General features: G+C 51.1%; 10 protein-coding genes across 11 annotated transcripts; 5 read left to right on the top strand and 5 right to left on the bottom strand.

Moving 5' to 3' along the window:
• Positions 1-1,461: 1,461 nt before the first annotated feature.
• On the top strand, positions 1,462-4,038 carry PV09_01820. Of its 2 annotated transcripts, XM_016354767.1 has the most exons (3): positions 1,462-1,637; positions 1,707-1,871; positions 2,120-4,038. In XM_016354767.1, the coding sequence occupies exons 1-3, from the start codon at positions 1,603-1,605 to the stop codon at positions 3,498-3,500; spliced, it is 1,581 nt and encodes a 526-aa protein (XP_016217779.1). In that variant the 5' UTR covers positions 1,462-1,602; the 3' UTR covers positions 3,501-4,038. The 2 variants fall into 2 exon arrangements, with proteins under 2 accessions (XP_016217779.1, XP_016217780.1); XM_016354768.1 differs by lacking the exons at positions 1,462-1,637; positions 1,707-1,871 and having other exon boundaries at positions 1,911-4,038.
• A 1,929-nt stretch (positions 4,039-5,967) lies between these two features.
• Positions 5,968-8,625, top strand: PV09_01819 (uncharacterized protein). The gene is made up of 3 exons (XM_016354766.1): positions 5,968-6,658; positions 6,832-7,575; positions 7,631-8,625. Exons 1-3 carry the CDS (start codon positions 6,347-6,349, stop codon positions 8,210-8,212), a joined length of 1,638 nt encoding a protein of 545 aa, XP_016217778.1. The 5' UTR covers positions 5,968-6,346; the 3' UTR covers positions 8,213-8,625.
• Positions 8,529-9,564, bottom strand: PV09_01818 (uncharacterized protein). Its single transcript, XM_016354765.1, has 2 exons — positions 9,497-9,564; positions 8,529-9,437 (listed from the first exon to the last, which is right to left on the bottom strand). Exon 2 carries the CDS (start codon positions 9,283-9,285, stop codon positions 8,869-8,871), a length of 417 nt encoding a protein of 138 aa, XP_016217777.1. The 5' UTR covers positions 9,286-9,437; positions 9,497-9,564; the 3' UTR covers positions 8,529-8,868.
• Positions 9,565-9,799: 235 nt separating this feature from the next.
• On the top strand, positions 9,800-11,817 carry PV09_01817 (uncharacterized protein). Its single transcript, XM_016354764.1, has 2 exons — positions 9,800-10,308; positions 10,377-11,817. The coding sequence occupies exons 1-2, from the start codon at positions 10,183-10,185 to the stop codon at positions 11,520-11,522; spliced, it is 1,272 nt and encodes a 423-aa protein (XP_016217776.1). The 5' UTR covers positions 9,800-10,182; the 3' UTR covers positions 11,523-11,817.
• Positions 11,589-12,759, bottom strand: PV09_01816 (40S ribosomal protein S15). Its single transcript, XM_016354763.1, has 4 exons — positions 12,672-12,759; positions 12,610-12,616; positions 12,313-12,449; positions 11,589-12,261 (listed from the first exon to the last, which is right to left on the bottom strand). Exons 1-4 carry the CDS (start codon positions 12,696-12,698, stop codon positions 11,974-11,976), a joined length of 459 nt encoding a protein of 152 aa, XP_016217775.1. The 5' UTR covers positions 12,699-12,759; the 3' UTR covers positions 11,589-11,973.
• Positions 12,760-12,879: 120 nt separating this feature from the next.
• Positions 12,880-13,793, bottom strand: PV09_01815 (60S acidic ribosomal protein P2). The gene is made up of 4 exons (XM_016354762.1): positions 13,671-13,793; positions 13,596-13,615; positions 13,392-13,542; positions 12,880-13,334 (listed from the first exon to the last, which is right to left on the bottom strand). The coding sequence occupies exons 2-4, from the start codon at positions 13,601-13,603 to the stop codon at positions 13,152-13,154; spliced, it is 342 nt and encodes a 113-aa protein (XP_016217774.1). The 5' UTR covers positions 13,604-13,615; positions 13,671-13,793; the 3' UTR covers positions 12,880-13,151.
• Positions 13,794-13,926: 133 nt separating this feature from the next.
• On the top strand, positions 13,927-15,636 carry PV09_01814 (uncharacterized protein). Its single transcript, XM_016354761.1, has 2 exons — positions 13,927-14,117; positions 14,173-15,636. Exons 1-2 carry the CDS (start codon positions 14,112-14,114, stop codon positions 15,199-15,201), a joined length of 1,035 nt encoding a protein of 344 aa, XP_016217773.1. The 5' UTR covers positions 13,927-14,111; the 3' UTR covers positions 15,202-15,636.
• On the bottom strand, positions 15,465-16,582 carry PV09_01813 (uncharacterized protein). The gene has a single exon (XM_016354760.1). The coding sequence runs from the start codon at positions 16,472-16,474 to the stop codon at positions 15,848-15,850; it is 627 nt and encodes a 208-aa protein (XP_016217772.1). The 5' UTR covers positions 16,475-16,582; the 3' UTR covers positions 15,465-15,847.
• Positions 16,583-16,704: 122 nt separating this feature from the next.
• On the top strand, positions 16,705-18,621 carry PV09_01812 (uncharacterized protein). The gene is made up of 2 exons (XM_016354759.1): positions 16,705-17,002; positions 17,052-18,621. The coding sequence occupies exons 1-2, from the start codon at positions 16,956-16,958 to the stop codon at positions 18,409-18,411; spliced, it is 1,407 nt and encodes a 468-aa protein (XP_016217771.1). The 5' UTR covers positions 16,705-16,955; the 3' UTR covers positions 18,412-18,621.
• On the bottom strand, positions 18,561-19,628 carry PV09_01811 (40S ribosomal protein S9). Its single transcript, XM_016354758.1, has 5 exons — positions 19,509-19,628; positions 19,370-19,415; positions 19,225-19,304; positions 18,965-19,171; positions 18,561-18,912 (listed from the first exon to the last, which is right to left on the bottom strand). Exons 1-5 carry the CDS (start codon positions 19,571-19,573, stop codon positions 18,735-18,737), a joined length of 576 nt encoding a protein of 191 aa, XP_016217770.1. The 5' UTR covers positions 19,574-19,628; the 3' UTR covers positions 18,561-18,734.
• Between the last annotated feature and the right edge of the window lie 48 nt (positions 19,629-19,676).

Raw genomic sequence — 19,676 nt, 5'->3', positions numbered from 1 at the left:
CAACGTCGAGTCCTCGTCTGTCTGGACGTGGTCGTGGCGGGCTATACCGGCCTCGATACGGCGACCTGATAATGGGATGTCTGAATTCTGCATGCCGTGCTCCGTATTCCTTATGAGCAGGAGCAAGACCAAAGACGGGCTAATGGACTTGGACCCCACGCCTTGAAGTACATCTGGCATAATTACGAGATGTGGTCCTGAATTGCCGAAAGCGGGCTGCCGCCTCGTTCAACGCAAAGCCATCACACAAGAAATGGGAGGAGCACGATGCGCGACGAGGCTTGTAGGCATGCTGCAGGAGTTTGTCCTCCACATTTTCGGCGAGGTTCAGTGGACGGACTGTTTTTTCTTTTGCAACCGACGCACGAACGCTGCAGCAGACGTGCAGAAGAGGGGGGAGGGTGACGATGGAGCATAGGCCGAAATAGGACTCCCTCTGTGCCAACTGGCACGGTACCCTCCAGCAGCTAGCAACGTTTTCACTCCTATTATTTCTTTATCAAATCGTGGGAAAGCATGCCTTCTGTGCTGGAGCTGTTGAGGAAAGCGGGAAAAGATCCATCCGTGACGTCCGGCATGCAGTAGTTTGCTGAAGCCCCGTCGAATGAAGCTTTGCGTTCTAAATCCCCTGATCGACAGGACGCGAAGCAAAGCTTTGAGCGTGGACAACATCTTCATGTGACATCAATCCGGTCCGACTTTACAAACTCATAGTATTGGTTGGAAGCGTTCGACAATAGATGCATCCCACGGCCGTCTTGCGAGCGTTGCTTTCACGCTGGCCGTTGTATCTGAACAATGAAAGAGCATCGACAGGGTGCGTCTGGTTGGCGTCAAGTAGTGGAGCTGCTTTGCTTCGTCTCTTGGTGCCACAGTCTCCAGACCGCTGCAACCTTTCCTGGGAGAGGTAGTTCGCGCGGGCTGCCTGGTTTATCAACCAATCATGGCCACACCGAATCGAGACTGAACCACTGTGCTGGGAATGCTGGTGCCTTTCTCATCAGCTTTTTTATTTTTTTTGGCTCTGCGAGAAATAACACACTAGCGCTAGTCAATTGAGGTACAGGTAATTGCTGCTCGGGCCTTGCGTTCCGGAGGCTTGTCATCAGGAGAATACCACAAAAAAAAATTGAATTGCTTTTCTGATATCGTCCTTGGACATCAGAACTCGCGGGGGGGCACAGCGTACAAGGAGATAGCGAGGCGCAATAACATGTACATATTTGGTTGTCGTCAACTGTTCTCCTCTTTCAGTCAGCTCCAGACGTGATCGATTGTGTTCAAGGTCTGCTTTGGAGTCGTTTCCCTCGAATTTCAATATCATTGTGATAGATCAACCCAGTGCCAGTTGCTAGCGTGCTTGGGGCTGCCGCGTCCGCTCAAGTCGCTGCCGCCACTGTTTTTTAATCCCGGCTCGTCACTGCAGGCTGTTGACAAGTCTCGAGCTCGCTGGCGAACAACAAAAGATTGCCGCCCCTTCCCAGCGAGAAAAAAAGAGCGGCGTGGCACTGCTACCTCATCTATCCTCCGCTTCGTACAATGCAAGGACATGCCCGGTGAGCTGTCTTGTACGTGTTGCTGGCCAAATCCCCGCAAGCACCGATGACCAGTCCGGGGATTAAGCGCTGGCACTCCAGGTTGGTTCCGTTCCGCATCCCATCCTCGATCTCTATCGATATATATACTGACCCGAGACACATGGGCAGTGCTCAATTGCACCGTAGAACTTCTGATCGTCGGTCCAAGTTCCGGGATAGATTGTCGGCCATGCCACAGTCGCGGTCAAAATGCTGCACATCCTATACCCTGGCCGGACAGGCGCACCCGGCCATGACCCAGGCGGAATTTCATAATCTGCCACCATCTGTACAGTGAGTCGACCTGGGTCTTGTTATTGTCGTGTCATGCGCGGGCATCGGACTTTTCACGAGTTGGGACTGTTCGCTTGCAACACCCGGTCTGCTCCAGCGAACGAACACGCTCACTTCCCAGCGCTGACTCCCGTTGCATGCGTCTCTGCCCCTAGCGTCGATTCTTTCCTGTGCGAAATGCGCCCGACTCGAAGCTAATGCCGGCCTTGGTCGAATGCCTGAATGCAGTTGCTGACCTGCAGTATTAGAAGGAAATATTTCTCTACGCTTGAGCGTCTTCAGATCCTCCACTGCTCTTCCACGCTCTCCTCTGAAATCCCGTCCACGTCCGGCAGCCCGCCGCGTGCTTCTGGCACGGTGCGAAGACCGACCACGTCCACCTCGTTTGGATCCTCGATACGGCGAGCAAAGAATCGACGCTGTCTTCTTCCGAACCAGACTGGCTCCACGGTCGAAACGCATTTCTACTTATCGCTGCCCGAGAAGATCCGACGCCAGCAATTCTCGAACGAGGAACGGCTCCGAATCCAGAGCAAGCTTGAAACAGGAGGATCCCTGACAATACCAAGATCTTCACGAGGCTCGCCCAGGCCTTCCACAACCTCATCTGCGCAGTGGTCACGGCGACAATCAAACTCAGCCTTGCGCAAGGCTTCGGATGTACCTTCGACAGACCTTCTACGACCCACAACGGAGCCAATGAATTGCTTTGATGATTCCAAACCCACGCGGGCGGCCTGTAGGCGTGCAAGGAAACCATCCCTGCAGAGAGACGCCTCTGTACACCGCCCGAGCAGCTCCCTGCTTTCTCCCAAGTCGCAATACTCAGGTCCAACCCTATGTTCGCCCTCGTCACCTTCTTTTCCTTCGCATCACAAGCGCAACATGAGTTCGCGCACTACCACCATGGTCCGTCCCAGCATAGACTCGACCTTCTCTGTCGACGCTGCCGCTGCCTACTACCAAGATCCTGAGGCACGCATGAAGGTGCGGAAATATCTTGTGTCACCACAGAAATTCGACGAGGCCGTCGCTTTTGGTTTCCCCAGCATGCCGAATCGGACGTCGACTTGTGAAAGGGATGGGCAGAGGACATCAAGGCCGATGACATGTGGACACGACGCATACAGCTTTTGGAAAGACGACGTGCCGCCTTGTTCGGACGGACGACACTCTAGGGAATCCACGGATGGAGACACAGCCTCGTACAACGACTCACCTGTAACTCCCGCGAGCGGCGACGCCTATATGCCCAGAGTTAAACCGTACGGGTCCTCGATCTTCGCCGGGCTCGATAATTCCGATCTGCCCTCCCTGAAGTTGCGTTTCGACGGCATGTCAGACATCGCAGAGAGGGACTATGACCGGGACTCGTCCACGTTTGACCCCTTGGCGAATAGGGAGATGACGCTTCGCATGACCCTGACGCGACCAGATTTGCGCGCTACGGACGAAGAGCTGTATGGGTGGGTCCCGAAGGAGCAGACGGACCCATTGGCCCTGGAGACATTGCATCTCAGCGACGACATGACCGGACAGAACGGCGCGTTCGCTGTGAAGCCCAATTCGGCTCGCAGCCGACGCTCCGGCGTCTTCAAGAAACTGCTCGACAAAGTCAAGTCACGGTAGCCATGCCGCAACGCAATGGCTAGCTTTGACGTATATCATCTTGCTGCAATTTTTAGCGGGCGTTGGGCGGAGGGCATGGCCAGACCTTTTTTTTCGCAGCTGCAAAAAGGCAAAACTCTACGACGGTGCTCATTCTTAAAAAGAGAATCTTCTTTTTTCCCACTCAGCGTTTGGAAAACCGACATGAACAGTCTGTTCGACGTTTTTATGTTGATTTTGGACTGTGTTTTTCTTTTGCGGATTCAGGAACATTTTTGAAAGACTGTGCCTTCGGAGTCTTTAGCGACACATCGTACTGATTATATTGAGGGGGACACCAGCAAAGCATTCGTGCTTGTGTAACCAGAGAGATACCACCACTTGTTGTTGTTTTTGACATGCGAATTATATTGTACTACTGCAGAGGTTTCTGCGCGCCATCTTGGCATCATATGCGCCAATTTCATCTCCCTCTCTGGAAAACCGAGTTCGATGCGTTTTTTGTGCATGACCAACGGCGATTTCTCATGTTGTGCATGCTAACCTTCCCAATGCAGCCAACGTAATGGCTAGCAAAAAATCATGCGCAACTTGAGAACTGGAGCCTGGTCGACGAAGAACCAGTACAACGGCAAAGTTTTGAGCGTAGCCAGGCGATTAATACACCTAGGTCGAGACGATGTCGTCAGCCACATGCGTACTGCCATACCGTCCGTTATTGCCTCGGACTTCGGACAATAGCTCGTGGTCTTTGCCTCTCACGATCGGCACGCGTGCTGTTGTTGCGTGTTTCAAGAATTCTACGACACGTCGGCGGTGTATGGTTACTCCCTTTCTTGCGGTAAGAATCTTCTGAGCGAGTATGTGGACTTGTCGCAGACGAACGCGCCTAGTGAATTAATCTCCTCTGCGCTAGGGACCCTGCAGGTGCCGCAAATTGTCACTTTCCCAAAATGGCGAAGCGCGCGTCCACGAGGGAAGAGAAAGGTTTGGTGTGGGTGATCTATCATGCAGATACTGTGCAGCGCTTAACACGCTCCTGGAGGCTCAAAATGGCGGGGGACTGGATTAGGTGGAGAGGACGGAGTCTGTGGCCATTATTCCTGCATACGTATCGTTCAAGCGATGGTGGGAGAGAAAAAAAGGGGTGTGGGCGTGCTGAGTAAAGCTTTGGCCGAGGAGATGCAAAGCTGAAGCACATACAACGCATGATTGAACGGTATTCTGCGGCGGTGTACACAGTTGATTACTTTCCCTCGAGCTAAAAAAGCATGTCTCAAATCAATAGTGGATGCGTGGGTTTGTGGGGTACGTCGCTGCTTTCGGCCAGTCGAACGCATATTTTCTCATCGAAGGAGTAATGACGACTCCAAAGGTTATAAACCAACGTGGGAAGGGGCGGAAATGCTTTTCGTCGCTCGAGGCTGGCATTTTCCGGGTGACGTCTTCTTGCTTGCTTTTTTTCCGCCTCTCGCTCCTGAAGAGCTGAAAAATTCCTCCTCGAGGCAACATTGTGCTTTCGTCGACGGAGTTGTCTCCTAGCTTAGAACCCTCAGTTTATTGGCGCTGTGTCTTATCCGTCCAGGAGACGTTCCTGATATGACGTTGACACGATCTCGAATCTTTCAGACCAAAGTCCTTGGCCCGGCTTGATGGGATCCAGCGATTCAATGCGTACACGGCGAATGATATCTGGACCTGTTTATATCACAAAAGCGTAGGCGGAGAGCAAAGAGGGACTCGTTGAGCTAAAACGTCTGTAGAGAAGAGTGCTTTGGTTACTCGAAACTTACACAGCTTTTCAGCTAGTCAATGGCTTCGACTGGAACCTTAGCTGTAAGTTTAGGTGCGCGATCTCGACAGCGGAAACATGTTGAGGCAACGTAGGTATCTGACTGTATTGTAGACGTGCGCACATGTAGGGGCGATAGCCCCTATGATGTGACCGTTAGCCATGGACACGCAGCTAGAGTCAGAGGTCACATCGGCAGCTTGGTGTTCTGCACGCCAGTGAGCATGAGGCTCGTCAGAGGCCAAGACTCCCTGCGCATGAGCCCCAGCATACCTCCAGGCCCTTGTTGAATGAACTTGAAGGTTGTCAAATCTATGAGGATGCTTGAGATTGCACGATTTAGGGGCTAGGCGGGTCAAGCAGAGACAGCAATGTCACGGCGCAGGGAAGGACGGCAATGCTATGGCATACACGCAGCGCCTCCCAGCGAGCACGACGTGGCTCAGCTGCTTCGGGGTTCTCTTTCGTTATCTCGAGGTGCTTGCCTGCGGACTCTTTGAGCGTGATGATGGAGGTGGCCCAACGCTGGAGGCCGTCGTTCTGTGAAGGAGGCGTCGAACATTCTGAAACCAGGGCCCGGCCGTGCCTGGCAGGCGCTCCAGGCCCAGACGGGCTTAGCGGAGGTGCCCACGGTGGGACCCCCGAGCCCCTCCCGTGTTTACGGCCCAGGTGGGCGTTTCAAACAACAAACCACGGCCTCACAGTGCGCAAAAGAAGCGCCATCCTTGTATTTCGCTGTCGTCGTCGTCTTCCCTCGTCCGGCTCCCCCCTGCCTGCTCTTTCCAGACCCCGTCAGACGTGTCGTGTATGTGTGTTGCTCTGTGCCGTCTTTACAAACAAACACCTTTCTCTCGCTCTCTTCCATCCACCGCTCTCGCCAACACCAACCAGCTCGCTCCCGATCCCGTACGGCGCTGCAACTTCGTCTCAGCCTAGCCAATCGCTACGCTCCAACGTTCCCCGCGCGAGCCAACCAGAACCCGCGACGACGCGACGCTTTGCGCATCCGCCTTCGTTCTCTGGTCTCCCCGAGTCTGACGCTACACATAGACAGACCTTGTCCGCGACTGCAAGCATGTCAACCCTACGTGCGAAGTACGAGGCTTACCTCGCAGCTCCCTCCACCGGCGCGCTGGCCGACGGCGCTTCCATCAACTACGTGCCCACGCTGACAACGGTCGCCGAGCCTACTGCCATCCTGAAGCACCTGGCAGCGCAACAGAAGCTGCTCAAGAAGAAGAGCGAGCGTGTGCTTAGTGCCATCGAGAGCAGCAATGGCCTGTGCATTGACACCGAGACCGTCATCGAGTTTATTGCCGGTGGCGGTGCCTTCCTCCCCGGTCTGGACGACAATTTTTTGGCGGACAAGATCGTCACACTACCAATGGTGAGTTGTGGCATGCGTCTCTGTATCCCTGCGTGTTGGCGTCGCGCGAAGCAGACGAATATGAGGCCATCTCAAAAACAATGCTTGCGACTACGCACGAAACGCCACCCGCATCTCTATGCGCTCCTCTCTCTATGCTCGCTTAGGACGCCCTGTGCTGACTCATAAACCAGATCCACATCGTGCAGTTCGACGCAAATCAGAAGATCTCGCAGATCCGTCTCTACTGGGATCAAGGTTCTCTCCTGAAGCAAGTCGAGGTTATCGGATCGCGATCGCGCAACTGGCCCATTCGAGACGGGAAGGACCAGATCCGTCTCATTTCTCGAAGTGTGGCGACGGAGCAGAGCGCAGACGCGGAACCGTCCTTCTCACGCCGATCTACGAAGTCCAGCGATGAAGTCGTTGTCAATCGCTCTCGAGGCAGCAGCACTACCAGCGCAACTCGCGATCCGCATGCATCTCTCTCTTTGTTCGCTCCTCGCGATCCTAATTCAGAAGAGGAGGACTCACGAATCAGCGGCCCATCTTATTCTCGAGCCTCGTCTGCCAAGCCGCCGTCGCGAAGTCTGACCGACATTCTTGGTGGTGGCGATGACAGGGAACCCGGTACGCCGAGCCATGTTCGATCTTCGTCACCGGCAAAGGCAGGAGCAAGCAAGAATTATGGCCCCATTCGCCTATTCGACGATCAGGAACCAACTGGCACGTCACCGGAGCGCAGCACTAAGGTAAACCCCAAGAAGTATAACCACTTTGAGTTTGGATCTGGAGAGGAGGCTCCGGCAATTCCAAAACCGAGTCGTAACATGAAGCACCAGAGCCAATGGAACTTTGAGGACTTCGTAACCCCGGACAAGCCTCGCACGAAGATTCAGGTCCAGACTAGACGAACAGATTGGGAGGAGCCCGAAGAAGTATGTTGCAGATTATGGATAACCGCAGAATACATGCTAATGACCGAAACATCAGGGTGAGAAATCGCCGGTCTTCCGAGCGCCTACGCACAAGCCACGTCCGGATGCAGAGACTCATTTTGAATTTGTAGACGACGGCACTCCAGTGGCAGATAAACCAAGGCAGCGAGTCGTCAAGGACGGCATGGGCCTCTACAAGGACAATATTACTGATCAGGATGACACCAAGAGGCCGCTCACAACAGTGACCAACGTCAATCAAAACGACCGCGCTCGTGACTTTGGTGCGCATTACGAAATCACCGATAACTCACCTTCGGTGAAGGGCAATGGCTTGGCCGAGCCAGAGAAGAAGCCGCTCGACCCAAACAAGCAGAAGGTCCTTAAAACCTTAGACGCTAAGTGGAGTCTGTTTGACGAAGAGGAGGACATCATTGCCAAGGAAAACGCTCTGCCAAAGCGCAAGATCTACAAGACAGCAAACGACGGTATGGGTGGCAACAAGACCACCGGCGGTCGCGGCTGGGGTATTGGTGACGAAAGCGCGGGCGAGGAGGAGGTTGTGTCCAAGCCAAAGAGTGCACGCGCGGGAGTGGCGAAGAAGCAGGACGAGGGCAAGGGCTTCTGGGACTTCTAGACGATCAAACGCAGCCCTCGAAAGCGCAATTTCTTTATGGGAGCCAGGAATATCTCTTATCGGGACGCTGTTTCATGATGATGGTAATGACTTTCTTTATTTGGTCTCGTTATGTGTCTATGAATGTGTTCCACCTGCTTTTCTACCAACTCCAAAACCAGCTCAGGGCTCAATTGGTTCATGTACATCAAGCCACGGCTTGTGGACTAGGATGGTCTTTCTTACGGACGAAAACGATGCTCTTCCAAGGCGATGATGAGCTTGGATAGATCGGTGGTGTAGTTGAGATGAGCTGAAGCTGATCCAACTTGAATGTCAAACAACATTGGCTAGTCATTAATGGAGATCCTTCAAGCAAAGTTCCGTTTCCAATGTGTAATCTTAAAGGCTATCCGTATTCTAAAAGCTTGTCCTATGCATGCAACGTCCGTCCCTCTAGGCTACGCCACGACGAAGGGCTCGTCATAGCTGTAGATCTTTAGTTACCAATACTGCCTTGATATATACCCAAGGCACTTCGCGACCTGCTTCCAGGGTAGCGAACATCAAGGCTAGGCGTGAGGGGAAAAAGGAAAAAGAAAATCGTCAAGAGACGCTCACTCAAACTACCCAATACCAAGCGATGCCTTATTCCAAGCGCTTTATGCACTGCACATTCATTCAGTCAGGTGCGCCACGGATACCAATATAAGCCTATGAACGTTTCCCAAAGGTCGTAAAACGCTAGAAAGCAAGCTATACCTTGCACTTTGACACTCAGTTTCCGCTAGCAGACCTGCGAACAAAGGCAGCAAAGAGAAGGTGCCTTTGGGAGGCTGGACTTGACACCCGTGCGCGTAGAATGTGGAAGCCGCCTCAGAAGGAGCTTTGGAGTAGGATTCAATGTGTCCAGATGGAATCGTGTTTCCTTGCTCGAGGAGTAAATCCTGCAACGAGACATGGAAGAGGTAGTAAAGGGATTCTACCGTTCGGGGTTCACACGGTTGTAATTGCTGGCGGGAAGAAGTGATTTGCGTGCTGATGGAAGAATGGGTTGACTGGCCTGAAGTAACTTCCAAATTAGCCATAAGCATATCAAAGACGTGTCGCAGTTGTGTTGCAAGTATGAAGCTTTACATGCTGCAAAGGAGCTGCCGTTATAGGATTCTCGTGCAGCTCTGCATGCCGGCGAGGGAGTTCCCCTCTACGCGGGAACGCGTCGAAAAGATGATGGCAAGGTCGTTTCCTTCGACGGTATATTAAAATTCCCGACAACCTACGATTGTCGCTCAAGTTCAGACTTACAGGCTTTTCCTCGGAGTGAACAGTCGTAGGCAAAAAGAGACCCGCTTGTCACAGGGCTCCGGGGCCTGGGGAGACGTCTATGTACCACGCGCGTCTACAATGCAAGGCAACGCCTTTGACTGGGTTGAAAGCTGTTACAAATCGAAATCAAACCTTCAGCCTCTCGCTATCCTTGGGCGATATGGAGAACGAGAAGCAAAGTTAGTCATTTGCCGCGACGTCTTCATGTGACGCCATACATCTACATCGAGCTTGCTGCTGACAAACGACCGGAGTGATTCTCGCACTAACACCGTCAAATTACTCAACAAACATGTTCGAAGGGCGCAGGGTGAAACAGTTCATGTATATAAGACGCTGCAAGCAAGATGCCGTCTCCGTCTTTATTTTCCTTTGGTAACACAGCCTTCGCCGCCCTCCCCCGATCCAGGCCGATTGCGCGATTAGCATTCAGACCCTCGCGTACCATCCTTCCTCGCCGACGTTAAGCGGTGAAAATCAACCAGCTAAAGATTAGCCCACATCTTTTCTCGTAATCACCTCTGCATACTCCTCAGAATCGTCGCAATAGACTTTTCCTACGAAGTTTTTTTCGAATAGCATATAGGGTGGCCTTGTCACCCCGCCAGTGGGGTTCGAGAGTGAGAGCTTGGATTTTTCTAATTTCAATATACTACTTCTTAGCCATGACTGTCATGGAACAAGCAATTGAGACGCCGCCGCGCGCACCCTCACCAGTCCATAGATTTGGCACACTTGCGGTGCACGCTGGTTCCCCTCACGACCCGGTGACCGGCGCCGTCATTGAACCCGTTCGTGCCCCCCGCTTCCGGTCCATGACTCTGCGGACCAAAAAAGATGTCTAACGAGGTGACGACAGATCTCGCTCTCGACGACGTTTGCTCAAACTTCGGTCGGGAAACCGGTCGGTCTTTACGAATACACGCGCTCCTCGAACCCGAACAGGGACAACTTTGAGAAAGCCGTCGCGGCCCTCGAGCATGCCAAATATGCCCTCGCATTCGCCTCGGGATCGTCCACCACAGCTATAATTCTCCAATCGCTAGCGGCCGGCTCGCACGTCGTGTCGATCAGCGATGTGTACGGAGGCACGCACAGGTATTTCACGAAAGTCGCGGCAGCGCACGGTGTGCATGTCACCTTCAGTCCGAGCATCGAGCTCGAAGTCTCGGAGCTGATAAGGCCAGGCGAGACGAAATTGATCTGGATCGAGACACCGAGTAACCCTACCTTGAGCCTCACAGATATAAGGGCCGTGGCGACAGTGGCACATCAGCACGGGATCAAGGTCGTCGTTGACAACACTTTCTTGAGTCCGTACGTGCAGAATCCACTGGACCATGGTGCAGATATTGTCGTTCACAGTGTCACAAAATACATCAATGGACACTCGGACGTGCTCATGGGCGTTGCTGCATTCAACTCGGATGCGCTGTTCGAAAGACTGAGCTTTTTGCAGAACGCAATCGGTGCCGTGCCTTCCGCTTTTGACTGCTGGCTCGCTCATCGCGGTTTAAAGACGTTACATTTACGAGCAAGGGAGGCAACGGCAAATGCTACTCTGATCGCGCGAGCACTCCATGCTTCGCCGAATGTGATCGCGGTCAACTATCCCGGACTGCCATCTCACCCTCAGCACAAAGTCACGCTGAAGCAGCACCGGGACGGCATGGGAGGCGGTATGCTCTCCTTCCGTATAAAGGGAGGCAAGGAAGCGGCCGAGGCCTTTGTACAATCGACTAAGATCTTTACGCTGGCTGAATCGTTAGGTGGCGTGGAGAGTTTGGTCGAAGTGCCCAGCTCGATGACGCACGCTGGAATTCCGAAAGAGTCTCGAGAGGCGGCTGGTGTATTCGACGACCTGGTCCGCGTGAGTTGTGGCATTGAGGACGGTGAGGATTTAAGAGCAGATATTCTCCAAGCGCTGGAGAAGGCTGTAGTAGGTCCAAAGATCACCAACGGACTGATAAACATGGACGCGAAGAATGGAAACAGGCCCTCATGAATGGACGTGCATGACCAAGGAATACTAGAGTTTCTGGTGCCGAGGGCACTTTACCTTTTCGTAGGTGCATAGTAGAACAACATGTTGACGCTCGACGTGGAAACTTGATAAATAGAGGCGCGCACGGAGTTGACATGAATTCATAAGGTTGAGCTCATTCGCTAATGACGGGCTTCAACGCATATTGTGATGTAACGAGATGCTGCAATTTCACACAATGAAGCAAACAAAGAAAAGTTAAACTTGTAATGAACGTTGGTTTGCGATGGCAAAAGACACATAACGCCGTTCAGCGCTCCATTTCCTTATAGAAGTCGCTATGTAGTGTTATCATGACACCAATTGACCATGCATCGCCCACCAGACTGATATTGGATGATCAGTTCGTCCGCAATTCCGCCCTAACGGTCCAGCAATAGAAAGAACCATTTTTGGCCTCATCGTTCGACATTTACTTGAGGGGAATGAAACGCGAAGAGTGGGTGGCACCAATACCTGGTCTACCGTGCTTGACTGGTCGGTATGAAATGCTGAACTCGCCGAGATAGTAGCCAACCATCTCGGGCTTAATTTCAACCTGGTTAAATTCCTTTCCGCTGTAGATACCGATAACGGAACCAATCATTTCGGGGACAACAATCATGTCACGGAGATGGGTTTTAACAAGATCAGGCTTCTCGTTGGGCTTAGCCTCCTGCTTGGCCTTACGGAGCTTCTTGATCAGACCCATAGGCTTTCGCTACACCACTACGTCAGCAATGGGTTTATAGTAATCTGAAAATGTACTGACCTTCAAGCCACGGTTGAACCGTCTCCGAGCACGGGCGTGGACGACATCGCGGAGCTGCTCACTAGAGAGGTCGAGCAATTGATCAAGGTCAATGCCACGGTATGTGAACTTCCTGAAGGCTCTCTTCTTCTTGATCTCTGCAAAAAAAAAGTCAGTGTCTTGAGCATTCAGGAATATTTTCCATAGGTCTCCATCAACTTCAAGGGCCTCAACGATATCGAGGCCTTTTCTGATGTGAGATGCTGGTGAGAATTGCGATTTGTGTGCGATGGGAACGTTGGGGCTCTGAAAACGTACCGGCAGCCTGACGAGTGAGTTAGTATGTGGAAACCATGAACAGAAGAACACAAGTAACTTACCTCCTCGGCGTTGTATTCGTCAGCCATGATTGCGGTTGTTGTAGAAGTCTTGACTGATGATGTTCGCAAATGCTAGTTGTAGATTTTGCAATGTGGGTGGACGGTCTGTGCTTTTAATAAAGTGGACTCATGTCTTGGCGCCACTTATAACGGTCTCAAGAATTCATAGGCACGTCACAGAAACAGTAGTCATGCCGAACAGAAAAAGTTTCAGAAAACTTTATTACAGCAAACGTAGCAAATGTGAAGGAAATCAAGTACAAAGTTTAGGAAGAAGATATTTTTCATTTGATGTATGTGCGGAATATCACAATGCGTATCACCTGTATAGTGAAGAGCCACCGAGAAGAATCCGCATGCATGCCATTGAGAAAACTCCTTCCCATGCTTATCATTCTAGCCATATTGCTTGCGCAAATGCTAAAAGTTTTGGAGCACATCTGTTTGCAAACATATGACATGAAAGCCAATGGAGGACGCTTAGTCGAACAGACCGAAACCCATGTCCTCGTCGGACTCCTCCTTTTCCTCCTCCTTGGCCTCCTCCTTGGCCTCTTCAGCAGCAGCAGCACCGCCAGCAGCACCACCACCACCAGCAGCTGGGGCAGCAGCGGCGCCACCCGATGGGACAGATGCGAGCTTCTTGCTACCCTCAGCGATCAACTGAAACATACCATTAGCATATCGCCAATTGTTCCTCCTTCAGTGAGCACAGCGCACCTCGTTGATGTCCTTGCCCTCAAGCTCGGAGAGAAGCTTCTCCAGACGCTCATCATCAGCCTCAATACCAACAGAGTCGAGAACGCCCTTGATGTCCTTGGCGCTGGGGCTGGTGTTGCCAGCAAGGCCGAGAAGGAGGTAGGCGGCGAGGCTATGTCATATTAGACTTCTCTCTAAGAATCGAGTGGAAGAAGTAGGTAATACTGCTTCATTTTGTGGTTTTTCTGGCTGATGTTAGTGGCTTGCTTTGGGAACGGAGAATTCATGGAAAAAACGCACATTGATTCAAGTTACTTAAAGAACTGAGAATCAATCGATTTAAGCGTCTTAACGCAGACTGAATCGTCAAGTTCTTTTTGTTGCGTGAAGAGTGACAGATTATGCCTTTTTCCGTGGTGTCCGAAAATGCTCAACGAATATCGATGCGATCCGTGGGCTGCCAAGACTTCGGACCCACGGATTTATGCCTTAGGAAACAAGGCCTAAAGCAGGATGTGGCTTTGTATCTGCAATGTATAAATCATCCACTGTTGGCATGAAAACGAGAAGTTACGCAAGCCGCAGCATTCACTGTTGCTCTGCCGGAATTTACTTTATTCCATAGAAACACAGTCTCTGACTTCTTGTGAGGCGCAAACTGCCCAGCTGCTGTCTACAACATGCGCAGGAAGACCTAAGCAGCGGAGACTGGCTATTTGCTTGAGCGGATTAACAACCACGATGAGTGTACGCATCGCTTATGACGACGCTTGGATTTAATTACTGACTGAGTGCTATAAAGTATCTTAGCAGCATTCTTGATTCGATTGGCGGTGATGGCACCACAGCTCCTCCAGCTTCAACACCCGCGCCACGTGCCCCTCCAACAATCCAGAAGCGTAAAGCAGATAACGAGTTAACAAACGGCCCAGCAAAGAGACCAATTACCCCGGCAAATGCACAGAATGGGAATGTTCAGCGACCTAATGCACTTGATCGCAGTCAGAATGGAACATCCTCAAAGCCAACGTCAGCTTCTCCGGCCAAAGGTGGTCTGAATTCCGGCTCCGCGACAACTTCCACGAATGAAGCAACCAAGAAACCTTCATCCAAAGCACAGACGCCTTCACTCGGTTCAGATGCAGCGGCAAAGCCTAATCCGAAGCCAACTACTTCAACCACCACTACCACGAAACCAGCTACCCCAACGACAGAGAAGCCACCTCCTAAGAAAGGATCATATGCGGATATCATAGCTCGGGCAAAGGCAGCACAGGCGTTAAAGGGTCCAGTTGGTGTCATTATGCACAAACAAGCGGAGAAGGTGGACCCTAAGGCTCGTAAGGCTGAAGCGGCAAAAGCTAGGGGGGAATTATCTCGAGGCAAACGGGTGAGCGAGAAGGTGGGTGATCGAAGCCGAACAGGAAGCGCGGAAGCTGTGAGCCGATCTGGAGAAAAGATCAAGCAGCGGCAGAAACCGCAGGAGAAGAGTAGCTACAAGGGTACAGCGCAGCCAACCACTCCAATCTACACCGGAAGCGCGCGACCTGGTCAAAGCTCAAGGACAAAGGCCAAACGTTATGACGGATATGCCGGGACAGATGAGGAGATAGACGATTACGACGAGGAAGATGTTTACGGCTATGATGATGATGAATCTGACATGGAAGCGGGCGCAGAAGATGTCTGGGCTGAGGAGGAAGAGGCTCTACGTCAGGCGAAGAAAGACGATGCCGCAGAACTTGCATATGAAATCAAGCTGAAGAGGGAGAAGGAGGCGAGGAAGCGAAAGGCACTTGAGGAGCTTGCTGCATCACGTAGAAAGAGGTGAACCAGATCTCCAGACCCAATCCAATCGTCAAGTTATGGTCTAGAGATTAAGTGTCACCGTGCTCTCATTCTAGCTGCACAGTAATTGATATGATTAGCAGGGCGCTGGTCTGGTTTTACGTCATCTATTTGAGAGGAATATGTACCCAGTAACTAGCATGGATGGTCGACGGTGCATCAAAGAGGTTCGCACTGCAGCATTTTGAGCGAGTTTGTACAGTACGAGTCTCAGCGAATGGACTATGCAGAAGGTCAATTGTATTCCATTAATTAGAGCTGCGAACGGACACAGCTTTTGTGCGCGCACTGTCATTTAAAGCATCTGGCATCTAATCCTCTCTCAAGCTGGCTCAACATGTCAAGCCTTGAGCTGGGGGACGAATGTTGGATCCAGACTCATACAGACGCGACGATATGGCTGGATAGTATCCCTGAGGCCTCAAGACATGATGCGCCAGCCCTTCTGCGACATCGTGGCTTGGGCAGATGTAATTGAAACACCTAGCCAGACTGGTACTTATGCTGGCTTGTAGGAAGCCCGCAGCAGTCGCAGTTTCCTGCTCATTGCGGACATTCAGGAATAACTACTGCCGTCTCAGAATTCTCACACTCGATATGAGGCCTGTCGTAAAGAACCATTGCCCAGCTCAGGTACCTGTGAGGCCGCCAGTTGCCTTTTTGTTCTTCTTTTCTGCTGACTTCTGCTCCTGGCTTATGATCGGCTTCACAAGCTCCAAGTCTTTCTCATCCACATCCAGAACAGAATGCTCGCTCCTCCTTGACTTTTTCTTTTTGCTCTTACTCTTTTTGATTTCTGCTTCATAATAACCTGGCATTTCCTCGAGCTTTCTCTTTGCTGCCATCTTGTCCCCGTCTATCTTCCCTGCCTTCTGGGCGTCGTACTTGTCATTCCCTGCCAGCCCAGCCTTTACGAATCGTCCAGCAGCAGCCGTATCCAGCGTCTTTACGGGAATTGGGTTTTCAATTGCGTCAATCTTCTGCATGTATTGTTGCACGCGCTTAAGCTCTGTCATGACTGGGTGAGATCTGTATTCCTGCGGGTTTGATGCAGCACTGAGGCGCTCATAGCTGTGTAGAATGGAGCCGATTGCGTATGTGCTCAAAGCATAAAATTTTGCTTTATCTATGGGCAGAGCGAAGGTTGAGGCTGTTGAGTCTATTGGTTTGGTGATCAGAGGTTGGAGAGCTGCAGTAAGCTCGTCGATATTGGCGCTGAGGTCGTCCACAAGGTCGGATGCGGCAGAAGTGTCCATGTTGATGAGACTTCTCTATTCCTAAATTCACGAGTAGACAGATGAGTGTGATTAGATCTCACGATCTAGGTTGAAGTCGCGAAAATTGTGTAGTTGTTGGTCTAGAAATATACTTCAGAAAAGGCTGAAGCGTGCAACCAATCAGACGCACATCGCAAACAAAAGCGGAGTACCCAACTGTCGTGAAGAATCCCGGACGGCATCAAGAATAGCTTATCCATCTAATTGAATTTTCATTAACGGCACAAGTTACGAACACATTTTGTAGCTTGGCTGCCTTGAATGTCATTTCAATGCCATAATTGTGTTTTCTACGTTGGCCGTCAATCTGTCTGTACTAAAGCACGCAAGTCCGCTCTTGCGGATTCGGCCTAGAATACATACATCACTTCCATCATGCAGCAGAGGTAGCATTCTCGACGCCCGGGCGGGCTTCTTTATTCAAAGTCGGAATTTAGCTTTTCGGTTCGGGATTTCAAGTATGGATTTTCCTGATGAAAGAGCTGCGGCGGAATCAAAGGTTGAAATGTGCGTGCATGGAGCTGAATTGCTTCGGTTTTCGCTAACGAGAAAACAGGGAGAAAAAAACACCGTTTCCAGCACGAGACAAATCGCCGAGCGAGAGACCACGAGAAGCTCCCCTGCCCATTGACCTCGCCGCAGAAACGCCACATGAAGTTCCGAGACGAATACACATACTCGGTACCGGCAGCATTGGCAGGCTCGTAGCACACTCCCTTCGTGACCTGCCAGACCCTCCTCCAGTAACACTCATTCTCCATTCATCCTATTATTGGCATGAATGGCAGCGATCAAGCAAGGAGATCACAATCAACACAGAAGGTATAAGAGTTGCCCGATCTGGATTCGATGTGGAGTATGTACCAGCTGGTTTTCGACAACATGGAAAACTCATCTCAAAAGAAGAGCACAATGCTGGAGTCGGTGAGCCAAATCAATTACGGGCACATGAACGTATGAAGATGCGAAAAGACGAGGACGTCAACACAGGAATACATATTCCTGAAGGGTCAACGAGTGAAGAGCCTATCTACAATCTCATCGTCTCTGTAAAAGCTGGAACCACTGTTCCCGCTCTACTTGGAGTTAGGCACCGCCTAGGCCCTGACTCGGCAATTCTTTTCCTCCAAAACGGCATGGGACAGATTGATGAAGTCAATGAAGAGGTCTTCCCCGATCCCAGCACACGACCAAAGTATCTCTCTGGTATTGTGTCACACGGTGTACACACTGCAGATAAAATCGGTCCTCTGGATGCAACACATGCCGGCTTTGGCACCATCGCCATCGGCGTGCCCATTTCCAAGGATCAAACAGGCCGAGACACAGCGGCAACAGAAGAAACTTTCCTGGACGGCACTTCCCCCGCTTCGCGGTATCTCCTTCGGACCATATGTCGCTCTCCGACACTTGCCGCTGTTCCAAATTCACCGACTGAACTGCTTCAAGCCCAATTAGATAAACTGGCCATGAACGCAATCGTTAACCCGATCACCGCCTTGATGGACGCTCGAAATGGCGCCTTAATTCATAACTTTGCACTTACTCGGGCAATGCGTCTGCTTCTCGGAGAGATAAGCCTTGTGATCCGTTCTTTGCCAGAAATTGCCCATCTTCCCAACACAGGGACACGTTTCTCCCCGGAGAGACTAGAAACATTGGTTGTGAGCATTGCACACAAAACTAGCAACAACATCAGCAGTATGTTAGCGGATACGAGGGCTGGAAATCAGACAGAGATACAATATATCAATGGGTATATCGTGAAGAGAGGAGAGGAACTCGGCATCACTTGTTGGATGAATTATCTAATCTGTCAACTAGTGAGGGGCAAGCAGCAATTGATCAGTTTGGAGCGGCAAGATGAACTGCCTCTCTCTGGACAGCGAAAGGATGATGTATCGGGGAAGATTTGACGGTGCTATTCAGACCAGGGTTCAAGTTTATGAATAGCTTAGTTGAGCATTTATTAACTTTTTCCATTCAGACGTCAAATCGTGTAGCATGGCGCCAATTAGGTCCGAGCCGAAGAGAACGAATTTTCACGAATTGAGTTCAGGTGAAATTGATTAGCAGGCTTTAAAATCTTGCATTCGATCTCAATGCTATCTGAGTTTTAAATCCCCACGTTACAAAGATGCAGTTTGAGAATAAACTGCTGCTGCAAGGGTCATTGAAGACCAACCATACCATGCGCCATTGCCTATGTGAATGCTGTTTTTTTAGCGCTCGCATATATCTACTCCTCTTCCTCATCACCGGCATCGTCGTCTTTCTTCTCCGCAGCCTTAGCCTTCTTTCTTCGGACACGTCCTGGACGTCCTCCACCGAAGGGCGAGGTGAGCGCGAAGTCGATGTGCTTCTGGGAGTCGAGGCGAACAATGAAAGATGGAACATTAACAATCTGCTTGCCAACACTATGTTTTGTTAGTCATGTGTCTCGACCAGAATATCCCGTTGCAGACGTACCGGATGTGGCGCTGTTTGATGAGAACACGGGCATGGTGAATGGACTTTGCGAGACCAAGCTTGTAGACGCAAGTCTGCAGACGACGCTCCAAGAAATCTTCAACCTTGAGGGCCAAGACGTAATCGAGTTTCATACGAGACTCGTCAAGAACACCAACGCGCACGAGACGGCGAATGAGGGCATTGCCTTCGAAAAGTCTCTTTGGGCTATGTGTCCAGTTAGAATACGTGATGACGCGCATGAGAGGGGTGGTACTGACTCTTTCTCGTCGAGGGTAAGCAGCTGACGAGCGGCACGACGAATTTTGGACAATGTGAGCTGGACACGCCAGACCTCACGCTGCACAAAAGCTTGTTAGCTTATCTGCGGCATCAAAAGGAATAGAATAGCGAGAGGATTCAAACCTTGTTCCTCAATCCATATTCGCCGACAATCTTCAATTCAGAGTCCCTAGTAAAAAAAATCCATCAATGTCATATTCCAACGACGTGAGCAGAGAACAAGCTCTATACTCATTGGTCGGGAATTGTGTATCAAACGTACAGACGCGCAGACTCGAATGGTCGGCGAGGGACCTTGTAGGTCTTCGAATAACTTCGTGGCGCCATCGTCTACGAAGTTTTGGGTGATTGTCGTGGTTGAGCAAAAGTTCGTCGTGGTGTGGCAGTTAACTTGGTAAAGGACCGCAAATTGCAAGTGTGCGGTGCGCTC

This window comes from Verruconis gallopava, assembly GCF_000836295.1.
Source record: "Verruconis gallopava strain CBS 43764 unplaced genomic scaffold supercont1.4, whole genome shotgun sequence".
NCBI classification, from domain to species: domain Eukaryota; kingdom Fungi; phylum Ascomycota; class Dothideomycetes; order Venturiales; family Sympoventuriaceae; genus Verruconis; species Verruconis gallopava.
Note: the sequence above shows the minus strand (reverse complement) of the source record. Positions and strands in the feature narration are given on the sequence as shown.